The sequence below is a fragment of the Protopterus annectens genome, chromosome 4.part0, assembly GCF_019279795.1.
Source record: "Protopterus annectens isolate FY-2018-M chromosome 4.part0, PAN1.0, whole genome shotgun sequence".
In the NCBI taxonomy this organism is placed as follows: Eukaryota; Metazoa; Chordata; order Ceratodontiformes; family Protopteridae; genus Protopterus; species Protopterus annectens.
In genome coordinates, this window is record NC_056733.1 from 1,869,206,003 (window position 1) to 1,869,227,024 (window position 21,022).

Below are 21,022 nucleotides of genomic sequence, written 5' to 3' on the forward strand. Positions count from 1 at the left end.
GCAGTAAGTTGCTGGACTATAATTATCAGAGACTGAAGTTCTTTGTTGATGCTGGAGTCTTGAGAATTTGTCTTACTGGAACTCATTTCAGACTGATAAACTGACAGGAAAATTTCCAAGTAATTTCTGACAGGAATATTATTAAGATTTCCTTTCTTTTTTAGATATAGTTCAAGAACTATATAAAACAAACATATTTAGAAAGAAAATTACTTCAAGAATTAATTTTTTAAGTAATTAATTCCTGTCAATGTAATGAAATTGGTGGAGCTGAAGAAATCTGCTGCTATCCTGTGTTCATCCTTGGCCACGCCTTTTTTTTTTTTTTCATCATTTTTGAGTGCTGGAACGATTGTGGAATATATATATATATATATATATATATATATATATATATATATATATATATATATATATATGGGTTCCCTTTTTAATTTCGAAATACTGAAATCCTGAATTTCAGTATTTCGAAATTAAAATACCGAAGTCTTGAAATAATGGTAAACTAGAAGCGCAAAAGTCAAAATCCCGAAGTACGGAGATTTTGAATTAGCGCTTCCGGTGTTGTGGTGTGTGAATGGTAAGATGTGAGTTTGGGTATGTATGTATGTATGTATGTGTATGTCTGTTGGTTAGGGGCTTTAGTGTCTGTCAGTGTGTGTTTTGACTGTGATGTGTGTGTGTGAGGATGTGTATAATGTGTGGGAGTGAGTTGCTTGTGTGTGTCTGACTGTGCAATCTTGAAGTTAGTATATATAAGTGGGGGGGGGGTGTAGTGTAGGATATTATATTTGATTTGGGGGGAAGTGGTGTGTATGTGTTTGTGTGTGCTGTATCTGTAGTGTAGCGTCGGGATTTTGAATTTCGCGGTTTTAGGGTTTCGGTGTTTGGTGTCTTCAGCTATGTCATTTCGAAATACTGAAATTCGGGATTTCAGTATTTCAAAATTACATATTGAAGATAGATAGATATATATATAGTGTCTATTGTCTGAAGAACTAAAAATAGTGCAAGGGAAAATGGGCTACTTTGGTTATTAGTTCTTACAGTTCCATATATGTTCTTTGTACACTGCTGTGCTTTTGTTATTTTTGTCTTTTTACTTGATATGGAACATGACCTCATAAGCAATGTGATACAGTAATTTTAAAAGTCTGACTTCTGTATAAGAGATTTGCAGAAGAAACTAATGTTTTTTGCAGTTTAAGGTGAGAACGTTTGTTGGGTGATTGGAATTAATATCTTAACTTATATCCCTGTGAACAGAGCAAACTCATCAGTAAGTATTTCTTTTAGAATTCATCCAAGTATAACAATGTTTCATGTTCTTATTAAGATGTTTTTATGCAAACGTGTGAACGCATCTGTATTTAGATAAATACCTGTCTTGTATGCCTTTTGATTTGTTGCAAAAGTTTTGCTTTTGTTAAGGTCTTACCATGTCCTATCACATTTGCCCTCAGATGTCTGCTTTCCCAATGCATTGGATTATTCGAACCTGAGGAGTTCTGTATTAGCTTTGGTCATATTTTGTAGTGATATTGTTCCCCTTAACCAGACTGTCATTTGTTGCTTTAGTTGCTAACTGGTTATGTGATGAAGAATTTTTTTCTTTATGCTGCTTTAACTACTTTTTTAGGGTCTATATTACATGATCGAAACCTTAAATTATCGAACACCTAAAGGTCGATCATGAAATATTGAACCCTTAACATCAAAAATGGCCGTATCCATATAGGGAAACAATGCCATTGGACAAATAAAAAAAAAGTTTTAAACAGAAATTAAGTGGGAGGCTTCACCCCCCACACCCCTCGATGTGGGGTTTGTATCCCACACCCCCCCCAAACTAAATGTACAAGCTCCGAGATCTCTACAGCGGAGAAAGAACAAAATCTGCATAACAGCAAAATGACTCGTTTCCCTGTGTGGAAATGGCCGTTCGCAATTTTCAGACTTTGACATTTAGTGATCGACCTTTAAGTGTTCGATAATCTAAGGTTTTGACCACATAATAGGAAATCACTTTTTTGGTAGAATATAAGTTTTATGTCTCTTGTTTCCTAACACTGTTATCACCTTCTGATCTCATGTTTATATCTTTATATTAGGTCATCATAACTCTATCCCTCATATGACCCCCTCCCCCCTTTAAAAAAAGTGAAATCCCCCTTGGTAAATTCCTAGCTCTACCACTGAACCATATCAATGTTTAATTAATATATCTACAACTAGCTATTTGTTGTATGTTGTAGCCTGAAAAGCTAGGCTTCTGTTTATTTGCTTATTTGTTTCTTAACTGCTTAGTTTGCTTCACTGGACTGAAATGGTACTCTCATCAGAATCTGACTACATGAGTGGTGATATCATAGACACAAAAATTGAGAACTGAGCTTTCATATTTGATTCTTCTATGCATTCAAGTCATTTTGAAATCCTGAGGTAGGACAAAAGTTATTTGTTTGACTTTGCTAACATTCAGAAAGCAAACATGGAAAGTTAGCATTCTGTGAGTGAGCAGGGAATGTAAGAGGAATAGACAAGCAGCAGTAGAATTTCACATTCAATTGTGACAATAAAGTTGTACTCACATTATTGTTATGTAATACTAATAGAACCTCCACAGAATGGCTGAATATCTGGTGCCAGTTTATAATTACAGTGGAACCCCTACCTCCCAAGTTTATCCTGCCTGATTTCAGAATGTGTGGTGTTTGATTCCTCGGTTTAAGTGAAAGTTTACATTGTTACACAGTGGTTGCGTTAAGAGGAATGCATACAATGGTAAGGGTTGTTGTTGTCTTTCGGCTTTTCCTGGTTAGGGGTCGCCACAGAGGAACTCCGGCCCGCTAATGATTGGCAGTAGATTTTCACGGTGCCAAGTTGCCAGCTCGGCGCCCAACCTTCAACGAAGGCACGCCCATTCACGCATGTCTTTCGGAACGCCACTCAACTGCAGGGAGGACATGCTTATTAGAAATCTGTGGGGAAGATCTGAGTATGGAACAGATTTTGGTGGCCTAGTGAGATCTTTGGAATAGGGCAGAGATTGGATATAACTTTGGGTATTTTTCTTTCAAGTTGCTTTTCTGTCTTTTTCGCTTGTGGGATAACATTGAAAACAGATAATGTGAAGTTGTTCAATCTCGCCGTTCATTCTTCACTGATGGGTTCGGAGCCGATCCTCGGCTCTGACATGGCTGACTAGCAAGCTCAAAGTTCTCCAGTAGCTCGAGACCCAACCCCGTATCCCACAATGCACTGCTGGAAATACCTCAGACCTAGCTTGCCGCGGCAAGGATCTCTTGGTTTCCAGTGTTGCTCAAGACTATTATTGGGAGTTTTCACCTTTCAGCAAGTTTTATATTTCAATTGTTATATATCTTTGATTACTATATAATACTATATAATGCTATCTACTTAGCAGTTGTTTTCTGTGTCCTACCCCTTTCCTCTGTAAAATCTTTCATTGCCTTCGGCCCTTTGGCCTTAGGCCCTTTCTTATAGTTGTTAGTTAGTGTTCCCTTTTTGGGATTCCTGTTATTGGATTGTTTAATCCTATTTATCTTGATATAGTTACTAGTTGCCTTTTTGGGCTGTGTGTATTGTGTGAGTTAGTTAGATTTATTCTTTAACTTTAAATAGCTCATAGTTAATCAGTGTGTTTCCTTTATATTGGATTTTGTAAAATGTCTGAAGAGAAGGAAAAACATCCAAAGTCTGGGTTTAAAAAATGCCCAGACTGTAGACAGAAGATGGTCATCACAGATGCCCATGTGCAGTGTGTTTACTGTTTGGGTGAGGTGCGCCTGCAAGAGTCATGCAGTATCTGTCACTCCTTTTCCACCAGAGTGCTTGCAGAAAGGAAGAATAAGTTAATTGATAGGGGATATTATCAAACATCCTTTTTCAGAGGCATTGTCTGACCAGGATGGTGCCAGCAAATCATCCAAATCTTCCTCTGAATCCAGGACTAAGAAAGGAAGAAAGTCAGAAAGTGTGGTGACTTCATCACCACTGCCTTCGGAGCTGACAGTCTGTTCCTTTCAGAACCGGGACACTTCTCTGGAACTGGTTGCCGAAAAACCTCCATCGATACTGCTCCATTCGGCTCCATCTCTTCACTCTTCCAGGTCTTCTGTCAGCCTGTCCGATCTGGATATGGACCGGCTGGTTCAGAAACTCTTAAAGGCACCAGGCCTAGCTAAATTGCTGTCGGCACAGACCCAACCGTTGGAGCTGAAGACCATTACTCCTGAACTGTCTGCTCCTCCTCCAAGCCATACCGGACCGTCGGAGCCGGAGGAGGCCAACCTGATGATTATGGATCCCTTGGAGCCGACACCTGCTCCAGTGTCGTCAGCTCCATCTGCTCGGACGTTCTTGGCGCCAACCGGGGACTATAGGAGCCGACACTCTCCGGTCGGGTCGGGGGAGGATAGTTGCACCGACTTGTCTGTGCCGACTCTTCCTCTTGAGGCCCCGGCTCGGGTGAGCTCGACTCCTACCTCGGACTTGGAGTCCACTGTTTCATTGTGGGAGGGGATCGTGGCTCCTTCTGATCCGTCAACGCCTTCTCATTGGAGCCGAGGTGCATTCGAAGCCATGAGGCGTGTGTTGTCTCCTAAGACTTCCTCATCTCAAGGTCTGGCCTCTTCTTCCCCTAAAGTGCATGTGTCAGTTTCTGTTTCCTCCGGTCATCCCAGAGCCTCAGGTAGCACCACAGGGCGCTCTGTGCCCTTCTGAGACCTCTCAAGAAGTTCCCCCTGATGATGTCCCCAGGAAGAGATTATGCAAAAGGAGGCATTTGGACTCACCACAGGAGTCTCTCACATCGGACACCGACTTAGATGAATCAGGAGGGTCCCCTAGATCCCCCTCTGAGGACATCTCCTTTGTGGAGATTCTTGAAATTCTTAGGCAGAGGGGTGATTGGCAGTCCAAGAGCCCTACTGAGGATGAGTCAGTTCTCCTGAAGGTGTTCGGGTCTCAACCTTCCATCTCTTGGGTATCTCCAACCTATGATGAGCTTATGGATCTGGTCTCTCGTAGGATGTGGGAGTCACCAGAATCTATGGAACCTGTTCCTAGGAGGCCTAATAAGTTTATTTCTGCTCCCGTGGATAAGTCTTTTTTGACCAAGGGAGTTCCTGTTGATGCCATGGTGATGGCGGCAGCCACCAAGAAAAGGAAATGTCTGAGACTTCCTCGTCTATCCATCCTCCTAACAGAGAATCTAGGATCATGGATAGATATGGGAAACGCATGTTTAGTTCAGCGACTTTCTCATTCAGATCACGGAACTATTTGACACATTTTACTAGACTGCAGAGAGATCTCCTTAAGGAGTTGGGAGATACTCTTCAGGGTGCTGTAGCTAAGAGTGTATCCAACAAGATTGCCACTCAGATCTCTACCCTCAATTCGATAGTCAACGCGTCCATGCGTCTCGTATCTTACGCAGCTGATGGTTCAAGTAGAGCTGCAGGTACAGGAATTGCTCTTCGTAGGTATACCTGGATGTGACTCTGTTCCTTCGCGGAACCCTTCAAGTCCTCCTTTACAAATTCCCCATTTGATGGCTCATCCTTGTTTGGGCCAAAGGTGAAGGAAACTTTGACCAGGTGGGAGCAAGAGGGAAAGACTATGTCTGCTGTCGGAGTCCATTTTTCCACCCCCACTCGATCCTTTCCTAAAGGTCAGAGGGAAGGAAAGATGTGGTTCCGGAAAGCCCAAGGAGCCTTTCAAGACACATGTGGAGAGCCCCCCTCCAGAGGCAGAGGAGAGGGTTACAATGGAAGATGCCACCATTGTGGCAGAGGGGGTCCGCAACACCAGGGTGACAGAGATCACTTCTCTTGTCAGTCCTACCAGTGCTCCTGAAGGGAGGCCCGACTGTCCTACTCTGGAGACAGTCGGGGGTCACTTGTCATTGTACCCAGAAGCCTGGCTAAATATAACAAATGACATTTGGATACAAAGTATCATTTCCAGAGGGTATTTCATACCGTTCTCCACTCAGCCCCTTCCCTTCAAAAAATCCCGGACGTTGCACCCAGTCACATGGGACAGCAATAGAGGTACACTGATTGCTAGAAAAAAAGAGTCTTCCAGCCAGTCCCGGCAGACCAAACAGGATTCAGAACTTACTCAAGATTCTTTTTGGTTCCAAAGAAAACGGGACTGGAGACCCATTTTGCATCTCAGCAGACTCAACCAATTTGCGAGAAAAGAGAAGATGTTCATCGTGCATACAGCTGCAGTCATTACAGATGGGTTCTCTTGCCGTCAGGCAGGTCCTCGGTCGGCCGAATTCCAAAGTCTAGGTCCGGCGTCGGTTGTTGTCGCCTTCTTCCCTGACGTCAGTGCGACAGGGGTATATAAGACACAGCCGACGACATTTTCTTCAGTCATTTTTGCCGCGCGGTGCCCGAAGCAGAAGCAGTTCGCAAGTGCCGGTCGGCCAGCTCCTGAAATTATGAAAATTTGGAAACCGAAGTCTTCTTTAAAGCTAAGTACCCCGTTGGGGAAACTTTTCTTGCCTCAGACCGATGTCAGACAAAGTTAACAATTGTATTTCTTGTGGGAAGCAAATACCGCATAAGGATTTCCATTCCCTCTGTATTCCTTGTTTAGGCCCAGACCACGACGTCTCGGGCTGTCGCTTTTGTGCTACTTTTAATAAACGCACTATTAAGCGTCGGGCGGAGTTCGCCCAGCACTTTTTTGGTAAAGCTTTTAACTATAAAATGTCGTCGGAGACTCCGACTACCGTTTTGTCCAAATAACGCAAGGACAAAGACCGACACACGAGGTCCGCGGTCTCCACCGACACCATGCCAAAACCGGCTACACGTGGTCCGGTTCTCAGTGAGGCACCTACGCAGCCCCTGACTACTGACAACACTTCTCTGGCAGTGTCCTCTGTAACCGAGACCGCAGGTTCCTCGGCCTACACCCTGACTACAGCTACCGAAGCCACTGTGAGTGTTGAGCCTCTTAATGTGGACAGGTCTACTTCCACCCATGGTGTCTTCAGACCTTCTTCTTCCTTTTCCATCAAGGCCTTTACTAAGTCTAAATCAGCCATGCACTCCCAGAGGCCTGTTGCACAGGGCCCATCTCCAGGCCCCATGCCTAAAAAGCAGATGCTCAAAATTGCTGAGGATTTAATTACTCTTATCAGGGGTTCCCAACCCCCACCGGACAAGAGACCCAGAGTGGAGGAAGAATCTCCCTCTTCTGACCAGGGCTCCATTATCTCAGAGCATTCTGACGAAGAGGAGCATCCGTACTCCCCTTTTGAAGATTCTGATGCAGAACAGTCCATTCCTTCTGTATCCCCCCCCAGAGGATTTCTCATTCGGGGAAACCTTGCATACCTTGAGGGAACACTTCCATTGGGAAGGCCAGGATTTTTCAGATTCAAAGAAAAGGCTTAGGGAATTTCTTCTGCTACCTCAGCACAGACCTCTGGCGATACCTCCTGTCTTGGACATACTTGATGATGTTTATTCAGAGGCTTGCCTTAATCCGGATTCCCTGCCTCCAGCCCCAGTCAAGCCTGATAGGTACTACAGAGTTCCTAACTCACACCAATTTCTTTACAAAAGCCATAATGCTGACCCAGAAACCATTTCTCAGGGCCCCAAGGGAATGAAGGCCTCTACTGCTAAGAATCCATTACCTTCCGAAAGAGAGTCTAGATCCTTAGAAAGGTGGGGAAAAAAGGTATATACCTCGGCCACTCTAGCCATGAGGGCCTTAAATCGTCAGTTCCATATGCTTAAATATCAGCAGTTTCTGTTATCACAATTAAAGAATAAAATGTCACAACCTGAACAACCAGACCTGAAGGAGTTGCAGGATATGATGCATAGTGCAGAACAAGTGGGTAAGCACACCTTTCAATGTGGTTATGATGCTCTAGAGGCCTCAAGTAGAGCTGCAGTTACAGGATCAGTCATTCGTAGACATGCCTGGCTTAGGGAACAAACCCTGCCAGATCATGCCAAATTTAAATTACTAGATGCTCCTTTACAAAAGGATGTATTATTTGGTACTAATGCTGAGGAAATACTAAGGAAAATGGAAGAAAAAGCTAAATCTATGCAAACTGTTAAGGCTTTTCTACAGGTACAACCATCACGTTTTAGTAGAAATTGGCCTTCAAAAAACTGGTCCTTTCCAGCCACGGACAAGCCCCAGAGAGGTAGATACAGACGCGCAAGGGGCAGAGGACAATCTCAAGGATCATATAGAGGCAGACAAAATGGCAACCTCCAGCATCAAGAGGTGGCGAAGACAGTGCACAGCAATACAGAAAACAAACCCAATGACTTTCCCTTTTGCATGCCAAACAAGGCTCAAGTGGCAGCACCCTTGGGAGGAAAGCTGGCATTATTTTCAAAAAATTGGCATATTGTCACAAAAGACAAATGGATCCTGGACATTATAAACAGAGGCTACAGATTTCATTTTCACACTTTTCCAAAAATGAGAGGCATGCCAAACGTGCCACACAATCAAAGGGCAGAGGCTCAAATACAAATTTCAAAGCTCATGGACATGAAAGCTATTCAAGAGGTACCTACTCACGAACAAGGTCAAGTTTTTTATTCCAGACTATTCCTGGTACCAAGGAAGGGAACCGATTAGAGACCCATTTTGGACTTATCCATCCTAAACACATTTCTACTCGTACCAAAATTCAAGATGCTCACCTTACAGCAGCTTCTTCCCATGCTGGGCAAGGGGTCTTGGCTGGTAACATTGGACCTCAAGGAGGCATACCTGCATGTCCCAATCAGACAAAGCTGCAGAAGATACCTCAGATTTCTTGCAGGTTCAATCCACTATCAATTCTCTGCATTGCCCTTTGGCTTATCTACTGCGCCCAGAGTATTCACGACATGCCTGGCATCAGTAATTGCCTACTGCAGACTTCAAGGGATACAAATATACCCTTATTTGGACAACTGCCTGATCCAAGCGGACAGCAAACACATACTTCTGGAGCATCTGGCTTATGTAACACAGTTATTGAATTATCTGGGATACACAGTCAACAAAGAGAAATCCAGGCTAACACCATCTCAGAAAATAATTTTCCTGGGTGCCAACTTGGACACAAACACCCAGATGGCCTATCTTACGCCAGAAAAACAGGAGCAACTAACTCAGTACTTCAAGATACTAGCAAATTGTACCAGGCTAACTGCAAGGAAAATCCTGCAGGCTCTGGGATTCATGGCATCTTGCATTCTTCTAATCCCATGTGCAAAGTTGCATATGAGGAAACTTCACTGGTACCTAAAAAACCTATGGTCTCAACACAGCCACAGTTTGGAAACAATAATACCACTAATTCCATGTTTGCAAAAGGAATTTCTATGGTGGGCTGAAGCATGCCAAACAAACACAGGTCTACCATTCTGCAAACCTCAAGCAAATCAAGTCATCACAACAGATGCCTCAGACTACGCCTGGGGGGGGCACACATGACAGACAGGTGCATTTAGGGCAAATGGTCCCAAAAGGAAAAGCACCTTCACATCAATCAAAAGGAAATGCTAGCAGTGATAAATGCAATTACAGCTTTCAAGTACCTCCTGCATCCAGGGCAATTATTAATAAGAACAGACAACACCACAGTAATGTGGTACATAAACAAACAAGGAGGAACACATTCATACCCCCTGTGCAGGCTGGCCATGTCACTTTGGAACAGGGCTCTGGAATGGCAAATCGAGCTTCAAGCACAGTACGTGCCAGGTATGGAAAACACGCTGGCAGACAATCTAAGCAGAAATATGACAGACCCTCACGAATGGAAGTTGCATCCTCAAGTGTTTACAAAGATAATCCAAGCCTGGGGAAGGCCAGACATAGATCTTTTTGCCTCCCACAAAAATCACCAATTGACAAAATTCTGCTCAAGGACATTTCATCCAAACACCTGGAGAGTGGACGCCCTTTCTTTCAGTTGGGCAGCACGGACAGTTTACGCCTTTCCACCTCTTCCTCTACTGCCCAAGGTGCTTTTGAAAACAAGAGCAGACAGACCAAAGATGATACTGATTGCTCCAGACTGGCCAAGACAACATTGGTACCCACTCCTGAGGAGCCTAACACATTCTCCTCCCTGGACCCTACCTCTAATGCCTCTTCTTCTGACTCAGCACAGCTACAAAACTCTTCACAGTCAGCTGAAAACACTCAATCTGGCTGCATGGAAAATTCCTTAACATCACAACAGACCCTACTCTCCAAGGAGGTACAGGATGTCATTTTGGAAGCCAGAAGGCCATCTACTAGAAAAGCTTACTCCGCAAAATGGAAGCGGTTTTGCGCTTGGAATGAGAAAAAGGACCAGGATCCTAGAAAACTGAATTTGCCTCAGATATTACAGTATCTAACTGAGCTGTTGAACAGTGGACTTTCATTCTCCTCCATCAAAATCCATACCTCAGCCATTTCTGCAGAATACAACACTGATCCACCCTTATTCTCTCACCCACTCTTAAGACAGTTCCTCAGAGGGGCTAAGAATATAAGACCTCCAAAGAAACAACCAATCCCAGCCTGGGATCTTAATTACATTCTAGAAAAATTAGCATTGCCTCCTTTTGAACCAGCTGCCTCAACAGATTTGCAATATTTGTCCTGGAAAACAGCTTTCCTTCTGGCTATTACCTCAGCTCGTAGGGTCTCAGAATTACAATCCCTCATGGCTGTGCAGCCCTTTCTCATCTTCCATCAGGACAGGGTTTCCCTACGAACCAACCCATCATTTATGCCTAAGGTAGTATCCAGGGTAGCTTTAAATCAGGCCATACACTTACCTACCTTTTACCCCAATCCTCAAAACAAAGGGGAAAGGCTGCTACATTCCTTAGACATCCATAGACAGCTGCGTTACTATTTGGACAGAACAAAGCCGTTCAGGAAATCAGAACAACTCTTTGTGTCCTATGCTGTAGGAGCTCAAGGGAAGCCAATTTCCAAACAGACAATTTCAAAATGGATAAGCCACTGCATATGTTTTTGTTACTCCTTTCATGGTAAATCTGTGCCTGCAGGCATCAGATCCCACTCCACAAGGGCCACAGCTACCTCTGCAGCCTTCCTCAGAGGAGTTCCTACCAAAGATATTTTGGAGGCAGCCACTTGGAGTTCGGTGCATACTTTCACTAAACACTACCACCTACCTTTATACTCCAAAACAAGAGCAGGCTTTGCCACTGCTGTGTTGCAGGGCATTCTGGCTCCTCCTAATTCCACCTAGTGCCTACCACCCTGTGCGTAGCTTTAGGATTCTATCCATCTGTAATGACTGCAGCTGTATGCACGATGAACATAGTACAGTTTTGTACCTACCATAAATGTAGATGTTCGAGTGCTAATACAGCTGCAGTCCAGGTTTCCCTCCCTCCTTCCCCTCTTGGTACAGGCCTAGTGGCTAACTCCTCCTCATACAACCTCTTTGGGTTATCCTTCTATGGTGTATTTGCTTGCAACTACTGAATTTTGCATATATTGCATTGCATGACTATACATATATATATAAATTATGTATTGCCTTCCTTCTGGGGGCACCTGACATCTGGGGCAAGAAAGACTGAAGAAAATGGCGTCGGCTGTGTCTTATATACCCCTGTCACACTGACGTCAGGGAAGAAGGCGACAACAACCGACGCCGGACCTAGACTTTGGAATTCGGCCGACCGAGGACCCGCCTGATGGCAGGAGAACCCATCTGTAATGACTGCAGCTGTATTAGCACTCGAACATCTACATTTATGGTAGGTACAAAACTGCACTTTCTGAATGGTCACGCTACAGTCCATACTCCCGCTTTTAGGGAAGGACAATTGGATGTACTCGATCGATCTTAAGGATGTGTACTACCATATAAAGATGGCCAAGCCATCCAGGGATCACCTGCATTTCTGGCTGGGAGCCAATCATTATCAATTCTGAGCTTTGCCCTTTGGTCTCACTACAGCCCCCAGAGTGTTCACCAAGTGCATGGCAGTAGTCACGGCTCACCTGAGGCGTCTAGGATTCCAAGTGTTTCCGTATGTGGATGATTGGCTCCTTACCTCCACCACCAGGCATCAACGTCTTCAAGCGAGAGAGGCTACTCTGATACTCTGCGATTGGCTAGGCATTACAGTCAACTTCAAAAAGTCTGCCTTGTTGCCATCGCAGCATATCGTTTTTATAGGGACAGAATTAGACATGTCAACCACCACTCTTCGTCTTCCATCAGAAAGGATTTGCATTCTTCACAAACACATCATGTCCTTGTTATCAAAGAACAGAGCACCAGCTGCAGAGGTATTGAAAGTACTGGGATTGATGGCAGCAGCAATCTTGGCAATCCCGTTAGCAAGGATGGATATGAGAATCCTTCAATGGCTTCTATTCACACAATGGTCTTGCCAAAAACTTCCAATGAGTCACATGATCCTGATAACGAATTCCTGCAAGAGGGATCTTCAGTGTTGGTTGCTGTTTCTTCATGTCACAATAGGACGTACCTTCATGCTACCCCCTCCAGTTGCCACTGTGACCACGGACACTTCCCTGATAGGATGGGGGGGCTTTTTCAGGGAAAGACTGCCCAAGGCACATGGACAGATCAAGAATCACATATGCATATCAATGTCCTGGAGATGAGAGAAGTACTTCTAGCATTGCAATACTTTCAGGACTCTCTTTCTCTAGGGACAATTGCAATACAGACAGACAACATGTCAGTGGTCTGGGACCTGAACAAGCAAGGCGGGACCAAGTCTTATCCCCTTTGCCGAGAAGCCCTCAAAGTATGGCAGTGGGCAGTGTCATCCCAGCGCTTTCTGTTAGCAATGCAAATCCCGGGCAAATCCAGCGTCATAGCAGACAGACTGAGCAGGGCAATTTTATTGCCCCACAAATGGTCCCTCAAACAAGAGACTGCAGACAGGATTTTCCACAAATGGGGCCAGCCTTCCTGCGACCTGTTTGCCAGTCATATCAACAACAAATGCAGAAGCTATTTTGCCCTGATTCCCACGCCAGATCACACCCCAAGGGATGCTCTTGTCCACGATTGGCCCCCCGGGTCTCCTCTACGCATTTCCACCAATTCCCCTGATACCCAGATTCTTACAGAAAGCAAAGTCACTGGGACGAACGATCATCCTTATAGCCCCTCAGTGTCCTCAGCAGATTTGGTTTCCGTTTCTTTACCATGACATTGTGGAAGACCCATGGATCCTGGACCCAGTTCCAGACTTGTTGACACATCCGTCAGTGGATCTTCATCCATCATTGCAGACACTGAAGCTAACCACTTGGCTGCTCCAATTCTCTGCATAGCCAGGCTTTATAATCTTTCCCATGACACTAGTCAAACTTTGTTGGCTTCCCATAAACCTTCCACTAGAAAATTGTATCGTAGTAAGTGGAAGAGATTTTCCATTTGGGCTTCTTCCCATAACACTGACCTTTACCAAGCACCATTGTCTTCTATTTTACAATTCTTGACAGAAAGTTTCAACAAAGGAGCAGCGGCTGCTACAGTGTGAGTACAATTAGCTGCTATATCTGATTTCCATCTAGGGATTGATGGATTGAATATTATGGCTCACCAATTGTCTAAAGCTTTTCTACAAGGTTCTTTTCACATGAGGCCTCCAGTGAAAACACCTTACTCTGCCTGGAATTTGAATTTTATGTTATCTCACATCATTCTTCCTCCTTTTGAGCCTGTATCATCTTGTGAACTAAAATTTATATTGTGGAAAACTATCTTCCTAGTAGCCATCACTTCAGCCCGCAGAGTGTCAGAGCTCCAAGCCCTATCCATCAAGCCTCCTTATGTGGTCTTTCATGACGATAGAGTATCTCTCAGGACAAATCCATCCTTTTTACCTAAAGTATGTTCTGAGATTAACATTAATCAAGTCATTGAGTTGCCCATTTTCTTCCCTAATCACACCAACAAATTGGAATATATGTTGCACAAACTCGATGTTCACAGACAACTTAGATTTTATTTAGACAGAACAAAAGACATTAGGAAATCAAGTCAGCTTTTTGTGTCTTTTTCTGAGGCCAGGAAAGGTAAACCAGTTGCCAAAACAACCCTGTCTAAGTGGCTATCGGATTGTATCACCTACACATATTCTTGTCATAACATGCCCTTGTCTAGTAAGGTGAAGGCTCATTCAACCAGAGCAGTTTCTACCTCTTTAGCCTTTCAAGCCAAATTACCTTTGGACAACATCTGTGCAGCAGCCACATGGTCTAACCTCACACTTTTATAACTCATTACAAAGTGGATAAGGCCTCCAGTGACAGGCTTTATTTGGTTCTATGGTTCTAAAGAGTGTACTTCCGTGAGCTACCCAAGATCAAGGTGCTAGGGTCACTATCCATCAGTGAAGAATGAACTGCAAGATTGAACAACTTCACATAAAGAGGTTATGTACTCACCATAACGTTCCATGTGAGTTGTTCCATCTCGCCTTCATTCTCATGTCCCTCCCTCCTTCTCCCTCCTGGTTGGCAGTTGACCTGGAGGCTGTCTTCATCCTGGTTTTTCAATGTGTCTTCATTCCTAGGCAGAATAATTATTGTACTTCTATATGGTACACAGCAAACAAGATCTGAGGTAATTCCAGCAGTGCATTGTGGGATAGGGGGTTGGGTCTTGAGCTACTGGAGAACTTTGAGCTTGCTAGTTGGCCGTGTCTGAGCCGAGGATCGGCTCCAAACCCATCAGTGAAGAATGAATCCGAGATGGAACAACTCACATGGAACGTTATGGTGAGTACATAACTTCTTTTTCCTTCACGTTGGTGTGCTGCTTGTCTTTTTCATAGAGAATAATGTCACTGAAATGCAATCATGTTTTCATTCATGTTGATTTGCTCATTTAAGATGAAACAATGTTAGTTTTAATATTTCCCGTATCTTTACCTGGTAGGATTATAACCCAAGCTACCTGTCTGAACCTACCCACATGAGCTAAAGTAGGACAGACAATCCACACTTTATGTGATCCCCTTATGCACCTAATGTGCCCGCACAATGTGGCTGGGCTAATATATGCCTTCGAGCAGATAGCCCAGTACCAACCAATGAACCTATAAGGCATAATATAATTCACCTGCTTGAAATTAACTGTTTCACCTTCATTTTGCAGCTGAAATAGTTGCATTCAGCAAGACACTGCTACACATTTTGCGAAAGATGTTCTTGTTAAATAATATTTTACAATATTTGTCAAAATGACAAAAAAGTATTTGATAAATGGGATTTGTTAAATATTGTGCCCACATAAGTATCACATTATAATATACTTTGTTCCAGAACAGTATCAAAAGAGGTTGAAGCTGACAAATTAGGCTTTCAAACAAGCATGAGTTCAACATATCATGTGTGTGGTGTGACTGAGAAAAATTCTTTCTGAGTTCTAGAGATATTTTGAATAAAATACTTCTGTTTCTGCTTCCTTTGTGCCAGCGTGTTCCTAAATCACAAGAAGAAGGAAAACAAGTGACTGACCAGTAGCCAAATTCCTTCCGTGCCATTCAGATGTAATGAACAGCAAACTACAAAGGCCTTTCTTCTCAGACATTGAAGACAGAGATCCTAAATTGACTATCTCTACAGTACTTTTGTACCATAGTAGTTTTATTTTCACTCTCAATCAAATGATCACTCAGTAGTAACACAGCTTTGGACTGGATTTTTTTTTTATTTTATTGTATGTTTTAATTTAATTGTTATAGGCTTTAGGGATCTTTCTTCAAATTGTTCCATATTTATGTCAAGTTACAAATATAAAGCTGATATTTGGGTGAGCACCTTTTTTCAAGACACCAAAGAAGAGATGTGAAGTCAAACAATGTATAGTTAACAAGCTATGTGACCAGGAGTTCCTAATGTGTCACACTGAGGAAAATGTCATAGCATTGTAGTAGTTTTGAACTGTTTCAGTCAGAAAAATCACTGACCGTTTTCAGTAGTATTTATATCTGTTTTGTAAATATTTCCACATTCTGAAAGAACAAGGATCCCTTCACAGAGTTTGTGAATTCACCAAAGCACCTTTAATCAAAAACAAAATATGGAGATTCATGCTGCAGTTGCTGCAGTCTTTCAAACCTGAAGGAAGATGTATATCATGGTCTGAGGGACCGTGGCTGCCCATTAGGGAAAGGGCATCATTTACTACACAGAACATTTAATTACAAGCTTTGTATCAGTAGATACATAACTAGATCACCTTGACTATCCTCCTTATCCCAGCTCTCATTAGGTGTCACCTCACATCCATTAAATTGCATCTCCTGTAACACTCCATTCTAGACATGTTGATTCTTACCCTGGGTAGTGTTAGTTTATAGAAAACAGTAGTACAGGAAAATATGTTTATTGAGTTTTGTTGAATTTTCTTCTGCACTCATGGCCAATTGGTTTAATTACTGCATTTGTGTAGGTATATCCTCTTATCTGCAGTGAAACACTCACACACAGTATATATTTCTCTTGGATTATGTAGTTTGTTACATCTGCTTGACATTCTCACAGTATTTAGACATGTGCCAAAATCATTTTGCACATTAGGCCAACTTGTTTCAGTCTAAAGGTTAGAGGTTGGTGTTTTTGTTCAAAACAGAAAATACGATTAGTGTTTTGTTCTAGAGTTATCAGGTGCTTCACAATGATGTTATACAATAGCATGACATTGTTAAGGTTATATTATAACTTTCACACTTGTGTGACAAATACCAGTCCTTATATTCTATGCAATATGTAACCCCCATCCCAAAAAATAAGTACAGTTGAACAGCAGAAAATGATACTGACACATAATTAATTCTGGGTGATTTGATCAGCATACTTATCTGATTATAAAAAAGAATAAATAGAACTGTATTTATTTATTAAGTTTTGTGCAAGGGTGGCAGCGGCAACAAGATCCTTCAGCTCTTGGCATTGAATAAGAAGATGAGAATTAGACTTGGTGGTGGGATGGTCCATCATAGTCAGAGTGGGTGTAGTATTTTATACAGCTTTCTGCATACACTTTTTTGTACTGTGTAGCCAAAGTCTAAAGTAAATGAATAACAGGTACTGCAGTCATTCGTATTGTTTTGTTGGTTATATTGCCCTTCCCTAGCAGTTGTGACTGAGAATTATCTTAGTGAGGTATGCAGTGATGGCCAAAGTTGGACTGAGCATGTACTGCTTCTGTGTGCACTCACCTTACACGTGTCTTCTCCACTTGATCATTTCTCCCCACTTGCTGACTCTCTGAACAGTCACACCAATATTACAGTCTGCATTTTCAGTGAAATAGTGCAGTACAACATAAACTATATCAGCGACATTTGTCTTCTTACAGATCAAATTGAAATTCATCTTTTTAAAAGAGAACAAAAAATGCTATTTCCTCGCATCCCACATTGAGGCGAATGCAAGCCTCTGGAGTATTACCTTTTTCACATCACACACAAACTTTTTAACTTGAATAAATCCAGGTACTTCCTGTTTTCGCTTGACCTGAATTTTTCCATACACATGCTGGTACTGGATGTGCTGCTTATCTGTCAGCCAGTAATAAACTCAGATTAATTGCTTATATACTAAGCTATGTGATATAGCTACAGAACTGGTCATCTCAAGACAATTCCTAATCACAGTGTTACTCCAGTTAGGAACATAGCCTCATTCTCAAATAAAGCTGTAATTCTAAGCTACCACACGTTGTCTTGGAAAGACTCCTGTGTATGCAGTTAGTGTCAGTTTGAGTTTTCCTAGCTGTGAAGCATGCAGTTCACAGGGATGTAGAATGAATCCATGATAATTCAGAATTAAAACAGTGCAAGTTCATTTATTACTGTTGTTTGTGATTAAACCACTGTGATTGTACTGTGTATGCTTCATGTCTCTGAACTGCTATGATTCAGGCATAGCACTATGATTTTGGCACTCAGATATAGCCTTGCTCCTCCTAGATTTACTGATGTTCCTCATAATGTCAGATCTTGTTAATGAATACATACTTTATTAAAAAATAAACTAAGCCTATACAAAGGTTTGCTATCTGTGGCCTAGTATATAAAGATCTTCTACTGGGAAGAGTAACAAAATGTTCATCTTTCTGACCCTCTGCTATGACTTTTAAAGGCCAGCGCAGTGATTTTTAATGCTTGTAGGTTGAGAGGTGTGGTTGGTCTATGTGTAGTTCCTACTGGGGCACACCATTTTTTTTCCTTATTCAGAACTGTGATTTGGAATTGTTTGTAACAGCCAGTAATGCAGTCACTGTACCACTCTTGTGAATGACTGTTTTTTGGCGCAGTTAGTGATGCAGGGTGTTTGATTTAAACAGGCAGAAACACCACCTTGCATCAGGAACCTCCTTCCAGAATATGTTTGTCAGTTGTTCACAAATGGCCCTAAATTATAATCATTTTAAAAAAATCAGAGATCATGGTGGCTGCTTGGCATACTAGTGGCATTTCCTTTTACAGGTCTTGTGACTCGAGCTCTGAGACAGATCTAGGATGTTTTGGGGTCATACTATAGATGAAGCAGAAGCTGCACTTGAAGTGATGTCTAGTTCCACAGTGAAAAACAACAATGAAGTTCAGTGATGAAATAACCTCTGTAGAAGGCAAAGATACAATGAAAAAGTTGGGGACAACTGAAGGGTGCCTTGAACTGGCTTCCATACACAAAGAGACAGTAGGTTCATAAGTAAGTACTAAGCTAGCTGTCCTTATGGGCCATTTTAAGCCTAGTCAATTTCCCTTTTAAAAGTGAGAATTAAACCCTGTACCTTGTGTCTGTAAGGTACACACTTTCACCATCTCCCCAGCCAACAACCCCAATGCAACAAGTATTGCATCGCTGTTTATGGATACTGTCATGACAGGAAAACATAGAATGAAAAAAGACAGGGAAAGAGACACAGAGCTAAAAAAAACAATAATTATGCCTATCATCATAATTAGATGCAATAGTATATGTATAAAAGATGTGTATAGTCATAACAATTCTTTATTTGTAATAATGTGAATCTCCATTTATTAAACTCAATTAAACCTCCTAGTTAATGGCATTTAATCAGAAACATTTTCCAGCTGTACATATGTTTTATAAATCAGAAATAAAAGAATTTCAGTAAAGATAGTTGATGTTTTTCCTTGTGTGTCTACTGAATGTATAATTTTTACCCATTAGTCTATATCTTTGCCCTTCTGTAAGGATATTGCTCTATGTAATGAAATGACTGCTGATGACTTGTAATTGTTTTGCACATCCCATAACATCCTTTTGTCTCTGACTGTCATGTCAAAGTATTTAAATAAATAAATTAGTGTAGCTGGTATAAGACAGAGACTTTGGACTGACAGTATAAGATTTCTGTTTAAATCTCACATTAATGGGCATGTATTTAAGCTGCATAATTGCACTTGTCTCTTAATTCAGTCTGTTTAAAGCACTAGTAATGTAAGATTTAAGGTATTCATTTTTTAAAATAAACTATTCTTATCAACTTTAGGTTCTTTCTTGTATTTATTTCATTCACTTGAAGATAAATTGAGTGGTAAACTATTGCAAAAGAAGCTCTAGCTGGGGTTAAATGCTTTACAAATTAATTTTGCGTATAAATACTAAAATAGTTTGTCTGTGAGCATTTCAGAAGCACTTAAACATTCTTCACTGTCTTTGCCTATATCTAACATATTGTTTCCATTCTTCGGAATGCTGTAGTCAGAATGCATGTATTTAATTATGGTACAAGTCTATAGGAATAGTTTATAAAATTGGTATAAAAATCCAGAATAGTGAATGATCATGGTGCAAGCATCAGTATCAATCAATGCAACAACCTGTTCATATTAATATTGGTACACCTGCACCACCATGACTGTGATGGTCGCCAATGAACTGTCCTTTGATCACTACACATCCACTCTTGTAATGAAGTTTTTATTGCACAGCTTACATCTAAAGATATTGCTTCCAGATCTAAGATTGTAATTGTTCCACTGTACTTGGCACATATTAGGCAAATCATTAAATATTATGCTCCTTTAGGTATGTACCTATCTAAACATGTGTCATACCTAGAGTGACCACTATGCTTTCTCACTAAAAAAATCATGGGTCTAAAGAGTAAAAACTATGGCAGCTGTCTCAAAGCCTCTTCCCTCTTCTGAGTAACGTACAGGCTACATAAACCAAACAAAATAAAAAACACTGTTGATGCAAAGAACTACACACAAAGATACTAACGTAGTTTCTTTTAATATCCGCTTTTGTAAAACTTCATCAGATTAAATACAATTCTAAACCAGCCTTCTTATATACACCAAAAATTAAAAAAACAACCAATATGGATCAGTATGACAAGACAGTGAGTATCCGTAAGCAGAAGAAGATCAAGAGAGATATTCTAGCTTACAAAACAGACACAACTTATATTATTGATGCTAATAGCTCTGAAAAGACTCACAATAACAAGTTTTTGGATAAAAGCAACGCTACAAGTCAATCCAGGAACTTCTGGTAATTTGTTTCAGCAGATATGGCATCTTGGCACTTTAAGAAACAATAACAAGAAGAATTTGACAGGAAATGACATTAACTCATCTGAATTAACAAATACTATGACCAAAAACATGCCTGCTGCTTCTTCTCTTACTAATAACTACGAAGAGAACTTTCCAGAACTACCACTGGGATCACCTAACACTAATTTTTCTTCTGGAGATCATTTGAAACATGCAGAATAGACAAAAAACTTTGCAGGGCAGAAAACGCCACTGTATCAATACCAAACACAAGGCTGCAACAGAATGAAGAAGAGATAACAGAAGCAGTTTATGATGTCAATTTATGAGAGACTAAGGTTTTCAACTTAAGTTCATTTACTTTGAACAATTATCATATCAACATTTTACAACTCTGTTTAACTTTTTACCTAGTCATAGAACTAATCTCACTCAAG

The 21,022-nt window shown here is 41.5% G+C and overlaps 1 protein-coding gene across 1 annotated transcript in view; it reads left to right on the top strand.

The window, feature by feature from the left end:
* Positions 1–19,569, top strand: part of DOCK2 (dedicator of cytokinesis 2) — a 4,134,711-nt gene extending 4,115,142 nt beyond the window's left edge. Inside the window, exon 52 of the mRNA XM_044069535.1 lies at positions 15,517–19,569. Coding sequence (XP_043925470.1) covers positions 15,517–15,564 — 48 coding nt within the window. The 3' untranslated portion in view covers positions 15,565–19,569. The remainder of the gene's footprint in view (positions 1–15,516) is intronic.
* Positions 19,570–21,022: the final 1,453 nt, after the last annotated feature.